Source organism: Oncorhynchus gorbuscha, unplaced genomic scaffold (assembly GCF_021184085.1).
Source record: "Oncorhynchus gorbuscha isolate QuinsamMale2020 ecotype Even-year unplaced genomic scaffold, OgorEven_v1.0 Un_scaffold_8754, whole genome shotgun sequence".
In the NCBI taxonomy this organism is placed as follows: domain Eukaryota; kingdom Metazoa; phylum Chordata; class Actinopteri; order Salmoniformes; family Salmonidae; genus Oncorhynchus; species Oncorhynchus gorbuscha.
This window is the reverse complement of record NW_025751859.1, coordinates 6,526-14,077: the sequence shown is the minus strand read 5'-3', so window position 1 is coordinate 14,077 and position 7,552 is coordinate 6,526. Positions and strand designations below refer to the sequence as shown.

At 45.0% G+C, this 7,552-nt stretch overlaps 1 protein-coding gene across 1 annotated transcript; it reads left to right on the top strand.

Annotated features, from left to right (window-relative positions):
* Positions 1-71: 71 nt before the first annotated feature.
* Positions 72-6,999, top strand: LOC124030001 (dual 3',5'-cyclic-AMP and -GMP phosphodiesterase 11A-like; the record flags this gene model as incomplete). The annotated part of the gene is given in 12 exon segments (XM_046341531.1): positions 72-218; positions 1,428-1,505; positions 2,682-2,791; positions 2,965-3,055; positions 3,379-3,461; positions 5,282-5,389; positions 5,493-5,556; positions 5,686-5,760; positions 6,528-6,571; positions 6,573-6,593; positions 6,595-6,607; positions 6,861-6,999. Coding segments are annotated over 12 exon segments (973 nt in total), but the record flags the coding sequence as incomplete, so codon positions are not given.
* Between the last annotated feature and the right edge of the window lie 553 nt (positions 7,000-7,552).

Sequence of the window (7,552 nt, the reverse complement as noted above, 5' to 3'; positions counted from 1 at the left end):
GCTTTGAGTTTGTTATTTCCTGTTCACCTACTAGGACGCTCAATATTCACCCCCACATTCTACTCCCTCAGGCTGCTAAGATCCCTTTGAGCAGTGAGCTGGGCATCGAAGAGTTCCACTTCAACGATTTCTCATTGGACAACGACGCCATGATCACTGCCTCCCTCCGGATGTTTCTGGAACTCGGAGCCGTCCAGAAGTTTAAGATTGACTACGACGTGAGTGAGGTCAACAATGAGGGAGAATGGAGAGGCTTTCTTATTTCTCTCCAGCAACTTTTCCAAAATCACTACATTTTCCAGAAATCCTGGTTGGATTGTAACAGATTTCCTGGTTATTCTGTCCTGATTCCGGGAATCTTCCAACTGGGGTTTCTGTAAAACCTGGGAATTTTGGGAGTACCAGAATATTACAACCCTTTTGGGAGTACCAGAATATTACAACCCTATTGGGAGTACCAGAATATTACAACCCTATTGGGAGTACCAGAATATTACAACCCTATTGGGAGTACCAGAATATTACAACCCTATTGGGAGTACCAGAATATTACAACCCTTTTGGGAGTACCAGAATATTACAACCCTATTGGGAGTACCAGAATATTACAACCCTATTGGGAGTACCAGAATATTACAACCCTATTGGGAGTACCAGAATATTACAACCCTATTGGGAGTACCAGAATATTACAACCCTATTGGGAGTACCAGAATATTACAAGCCTATTGGGAGTACCAGAATATTACAAGCCTATTGGGAGTACCAGAATATTACAACCCTATTGGGAGTAGCAGAATATTGCAACCCAATAGGGAGTACCAGAATATTACAACCCTATTGGGAGTACCAGAATATTACAAGCCTATTGGGAGTACCAGAATATTACAACCCTATTGGGAGTACCAGCATTTTACAACCCTATTGGGAGTACCAGAATATTACAACCCTATTTGGAGTACCAGAATATTACAACCCTATTGGGAGTACCAGAATATTACAACCCTATTGGGAGTACCAGAATATTGGCGTTCATTGGGAGTACCAGAATATTGCAACCTGAATAGGGAGCACTGAAAAGACAGAAAACCCTGCTTGGGAGGCCAGAAGAGACAGAACCATGGTAGATATCAGACATAAGAACCCCATTGGGAGTACCAGAAGATGTAACCTATTGGGAGTAACTGAATATTGTGAACTTGAATGGGAGCAATGAAGCATATGAACCCTGTTGGGAGTATCAATGACATATAAGAACCTGGTTGGGAGCAATTCAGAATACATAACCCTATTGATCTTGTTTTTGATGAACTCTGGTGACATGTTACAGTAACACCTGATATGAGAACGACAGCAAAGCAAACATTTATTCCTTATGACTGTCCTCCTCCTCTCAGGTCCTGGGCCATGGTATATGATTTTGGGAGGAAGAACTGACACGGTGGCATACCATGAACTGGAGGCATGCCTTCAACGTGTGCCAGTGCATGTTCCTCATGATCACAGTGAGTCAACGCACAAAATATGCTCTATGTACACATTTAGAAAGAGGGTTCCTCAAGGGTTCTTTGGTAAGGCGGATGGTTCAATGTGGAACCGAACCATATGAGTCAAAGTTCCTTTGAGCCCTTAAATGGTTCTTTGCAGTTCATAAAAGGGTTCTTTGATCTTTTAGTGATAATTCAAAATGTAAGGGCGGGGTTTGCTCAAAAATCTTTTTGTGCAGCCGGAGTGAGAGTGTCATTCCAGTTGTCTAATCTGCTGTGTTATTCCATGTCAGATTTGAATATGACCAGGACAGTGTCCTGTAAAAGACTCTGTGTAAGACCTTTGTGTCAGTTCTGTTTGCTGAGTCAGACGTTCCAATCCCTCCTCAGGGACCCCAGACCTTCCACAGCTACCAGTTAACACAATAATGACAACTAAGGAGTTTTAACAATATAATACGACTAACCAGAATAAAACACAGTGTAATGTTCTTCAAAAGGTTATTTGTAGAATCTTTGAGATTGACAAAGATTCTTTAAAGAACCATTCTCCATAAAGGTTCTATAAAGAACCATTAAAAGGCGTTCTCAATAACAACGAAAAGGGCTGTAAGCATAGCGGAACCTTTTTGGTGCTATTGTATGTAGAACCATATTTGAATGGTTCTTTGTAGAACCTTAGGAAAGGGTTCTCTACAGCACTGTAAAAGTTCAATTTAAAACCCTTATAGAACCTTCAAAAAAGGGTTCTACTGTGCCTTCATCAAGAATCCACACCCCTTGACCTTTTCCACATTTTGTTGTGTTACAGCCAGAATTAAAACATTTCTTTAAATTGAGATTTTGTGTCACTTGCCCACACACAATACCCTGTAATGTCAACATGGAATTATGTTTTTGAAACTTTTTAAATGATTTAACATTTAAGGCTGAAATGCCTTGAGTCAATAAGTATTCATCCCCTTTGTCAGGGCAAACTGTTTTGTTCACATTGTTCCTCAATTTGTTTCCCCACCAAGGCAATTAAAGTAAAGATTAACCAATTACAATGGTTCTGTCCCAAATTACCTATTTTGTTCTCCACTTTGACCAGGACGGACAAGGGTAGTGCACTATATAGTGAATAGAGTGCCGTTTGGGACACTAGTAATGTCTTGAATAGTTTCGGTACTTCAGTTACCTCTGTGTCCACAGACGGCTGGTTTCCAGGATGTTCTGTCGGATGCAGAGACCCTGGCGTTGATGGTGGGTTGTCTCTGCCATGACTTAGACCACCGTGGCACCAACAACGCCTTCCAGGCCAAGTGAGTCACCTCGGCTGAGCACCGAAGAGAAATAAGGAAAATGAAGAAAAATGAGGACGATATTAGTCTGATCAGTCAGTCTGCACGTCCGTCCGTCCACCCGTCTGCCTGTCCATCCATCTTCCCTGTTAAATCAATCAGTTGAATGTCCCCTCCTCTGCTGCTTCCTACAGGACTGGCTCTGCTCTGGCCCTGCTCTACGGGACATCAGCTACTCTGGAGCACCATCACTTCAACCATGCAGTCATGATCCTACAGAGTGAGGTGACCTCGGCTACCATCACCTTTACTTCTAAGACTTCCATTTATTCCCCCAACCCTGACATTCCCCTTCCATGTATTACCTGATAATATATCTTTTTCAACAGGGTCATAATATCTTAATATATATTTTGCTCATGTCTTCCAACAGGGTCACAATATCTTAATATATATTTTGCTCATGTCTTCCAACAGGGTCATAATATCTTAATATACATTTTGCTCATGTCTTCCAACAGGGTCATAATATCTTAAATATATTTTGCTCATGTCTTCCAACAGGGTCATAATATCTTAATATACATTTTGCTCATGTCTTCCAACAGGGTCATAATATCTTTGCCAACCTGTGTTCCAAAGAGTACAGTAGTATGATAAGCTACCGAAACAGGCCATCCTCTTTGCTTCAGTAAGACTTCCACATGCAGGGTCATCAGGCTCCTCCCATCTGCTATCATTGAATATATCCGTTTTGACTCTATGTGCTCCTAAACAGGAGGAGGAGCCAGTTCTGTGACTCTATCTGTGCTCCTAAACAGGAGGAGGAGCCAGTTCTGTGACTCTGTCTGTGCTCCTAAACAGGAGGAGGAGCCAGTTCTGTGACTCTGTCTGTGCTCCTAAACAGGAGGAGGAGCCAGTTCTGTGACTCTGTCTGTGCTCCTAAACAGGAGGAGGAGCCAATTCTGTGACACTGTCTGTGCTCCTAAACAGGAGGAGGAGCCAATTCTTTGACTCTGTCTGTGCTCCTAAACAGGAGGAGGAGCCAGTTCTTTGACTGTCTGTGCTCCTAAACAGGAGGAGGAGCCAGTTCTGTGACTCTGTCTGTGCTCCTAAACAGGAAGGAGCCAGTTCTGTGACTCTGCAGTTGCTCCTAAACAGGGGAAACTGTGACACTGTCTGTGCTCCTAAACAGGAGCCAATTCTTTGACTCTGTCTGTGCTCCTAAACAGGAGGAGGAGCCAGTTCTGTGACTCTGCTGCTTGCCATTGTCTGTGCTCCTAAACAGGAGGAGCCAGTTCCTTTTCCTTGTGATCTGTCTGTGCTCCTAAACAGGAGGAGCCAGTTCTTTGACTGTCTGTGCTCCTAAACAAGAGGAGGAGCCAGTTCTTTGACTGTCTGTGCTCCTAAACAGGAGGAGGAGCCAGTTCTTTGACTGTCTGTGCTCCTAAACAGGAGGAGGAGCCAGTTCTTTGACTGTCTGTGCTCCTAAACAGGAGGAGCCAGTTCTTTGACTGTCTGTGCTCCTAAACAGGAGGAGGAGCCAGTTCTTTGACTGTCTGTGCTCCTAAACAGGAGGAGGAGCCAGTTCTTTGACTCTGTCTGTGCTCCTAAACAGGAGGAGGAGCCAGTTCTTTGACTGTCTGTGCTCCTAAACAGGAGGAGGAGCCAGTTCTTTGACTCTGTCTGTGCTCCTAAACAGGAGGTGGAGACAGTTCTTTGACTCTGTCTGTACTCCTAAACAGGAGGAGGAGCCAGTTCTTTGACTGTCTGTGCTCCTAAACAGGAGGAGGAGTCGGTTCTTTGACTCTGTCTGTGCTCCTAAACAGGAGGAGGAGCCAGTTCTCTGACTGTCTGTGCTCCTAAACAGGAGGAGGAGTCGGTTCTTTGACTCTGTCTGTGCTCCTAAACAGGAGGAGGAGCCAGTTCTCTGACTCTGTCTGTACTCCTAAACAGGAGGAGGAGCCAGTTCTTTGACTCTGTCTGTACTCCTAAACAGGAGGAGGAGCCAGTTCTTTGACTCTGTCTGTGCTCCTAAACAGGAGGAGGAGCCAGTTCTTTGACTGTCTGTGCTCCTAAACAGGAGGAGTCGGTTCTTTGACTCTGTCTGTGCTCCTAAACAGGGGGAGGAGCCAGTTCTTTGACTGTCTGTGCTCCTAAACAGGAGGAGGAGCCAGTTCTTTGACTGTCTGTGCTCCTAAACAGGAGGAGGAGCCAGTTCTTTGACTGTCTGTGCTCCTAAACAGGAGGAGGAGCCAGTTCTCTGACTCTGTCTGTGCTCCTAAACAGGAGGAGTCGGTTCTTTGACTCTGTCTGTGCTCCTAAACAGGAGGAGTCAGTTCTTTGACTCTGTCTGTGCTCCTAAACAGGAGGAGGAGCCAGTTCTTTGACTCTGTCTGTGCTCCTAAACAGGAGGAGGAGCCAGTTCTTTGACTCTGTCTGTAATCCTAAACAGGAGGAGGAGCCAGTTCTTTGACTCTGTCTGTAATCCTAAACAGGAGGAGGAGCCAGTTCTTTGACTCTGTCTGTAATCCTAAACAGGAGGAGGAGCCAGTTCTTTGACCGTGTTCTCTCTGGAGAGTTCAGCTGGACAGACGAGGCTCACAGAGAACTTCTCAGGTCCTTCCATCTTTCTTACTTGTCTATTGAACCATGATCAACAATCTCCTTATGTGGAGACTTGGTTTGGTTCTAAACAACCTCTGACCTCTGTCATCACCAGGTCTATGCTAATGACAGCATGTGACTTGGGTGCAGTGACCCGCCCCTGGGAGATCTCCAAACAGGTGAAATGTTACAAAACTTCTTACTGTGTCACAAATGACACCTTAATCCTTATATAATGTACTAGTTTTGACTAGAGTCCATAGGATCATCATTGACATGATTGACATAACTTTGAAATCCCACGACAGGTTGCGGAGTTGGTGACCAGTGAGTTTTTCGAGCAAGGTGACAGGGAGAGGTCAGAGCTCAAGTTAACTCCAGCGGTAAGCAGAATACAGTACTACTGTAACACCTCCTTTCAAACTACACTTCCCTTCAAACTACACTTCCCTTCAAATTACACTTCCTGTTAAACTAAACTTCCGTTAAACTACACTTCCCATTAAAATACACTTCCTGTTAAACTACACGTCCCATTAAACTACACTTCCTGTTAAACTACACTTCCCATTAAACTATACTTCCCTTCAAACTACACTTCCCTTCAAACTACACTTCCTGTTAAACTACACTTCATGTTAAACTACACTTCCCGTTAAACTACACTTCCATTAAACTACACTTCCTGTTAAACTACACTTCCCATTAAACTACACTTCCTGTTAAACTACACTTCCCATTAAACTACACTTCCTGTTAAACTACACTTCCTGTTAAACTACACTTCCTGTTAAACTACACTTCATTGTACAACTTCACTTCCAACTACCCCTCCCTTCAAAATAAACTTATCTTCAATGTCAGATCATCAACTTTGATATTAACTCTCCATCCACTTTACCTTGATTCCTTGAGTCCAAACTCCATTAAAGCACCTTTAGTCTGCACAGCATTTAGAAAGTCGACTTTTATCTTTCCTTCTGCTGAGCTTCAGTATCTTTCTAACGCCCTCTGGGTTCCCAAACGTGAGCCTTGATCTAGGGAGTTCTTTCTTTAGATATTCAACTGTTGGGATGAAATAACTAAAGTTAGTTAAGTGATTAGGGAGTGCCAGATGATACTGTAACCCCCTCCCCCGTCTCTCGCTCAGGCCATCTTTGACCGTAATCGTAAAGAGAGCTGCCCGCCCTGCAGCTGAGTGGATAGATGGGATCTGTGCCCCTCTACCAGGTAACGGACTCGCCTGTTCTAAACCCATCTAGTCTGTTTGTTACTGACACACCAAGTTCAAGGGGAAATCCTACGCAATAAAATCTATGTCCAGTACTTTCATTTAGTCCAGACCTGTATGTTTCACAGTATGATGTCTTCTGAAATGTCTTTATTTCCTCCCTTTTCTCAGTCATCCTGCATGAAATGAGCCGGTGTCTGTCTCGCGATACAGCCCTTCTTAAGTCAGTCTCCCACACTGTCTCCCCTCTAGGCTCTGATGAAGCTTAATGTGAAGCTGAAGCCTATGGTTGATGGGATAGCAGCCAACCGCATGAAGTGGAAGGAGCTGGGCTCATCCTATCAGCAGCACACACACAGAACTGCAGAGACCAATCAAGTCCTGGCTCTAAGTCAGGACCCAACCCAGAGACCAATCAAATCCTGACTCCAGTCAGAACTTCCGCAACTAGGTTTGGGTCCAAATTCAGTACTTGATCAGACATCAGTTCTCACTACAGAGTCCTGAAGTGGTCATCCAGAGTTGGTCAAATTCAGTGCCAGTCAGACATCAGTTCTCCTACAGAGTCTAGTGGTCATCTGGGATCAGATGGAAGTATAGGAGTCTGGTCAGCTGTCTCAGGGGCAGGAGGCTGAGGTTTGAAGGAGGGAATCGGAGAGGGAGGGAGAGAGGGAGGGAATTAGGAGAATGGGAGGAGAAGGAGAAGGGGAGGGAGGGTCTAGGAGGAAGGAGGAGGGAGGAGGAGGAGGAGAGAGGGAGGGGGTCTAGGAGATAGGGAGGGAGGAGAGGAGGGAGGAGAGGGGAGGGAGGGGGAGTAGAGAGAGGAGGGGGAGAGGGAGGGAGAGAGAGGAGGGGTCTGAGATAGGGAGGGGGGAGAGAGGAGGGGAGGCTGTGTGGTACTGTAGTGTCTGTAGTGTCTGTACCTCAACCTGATCTAGTTGGGG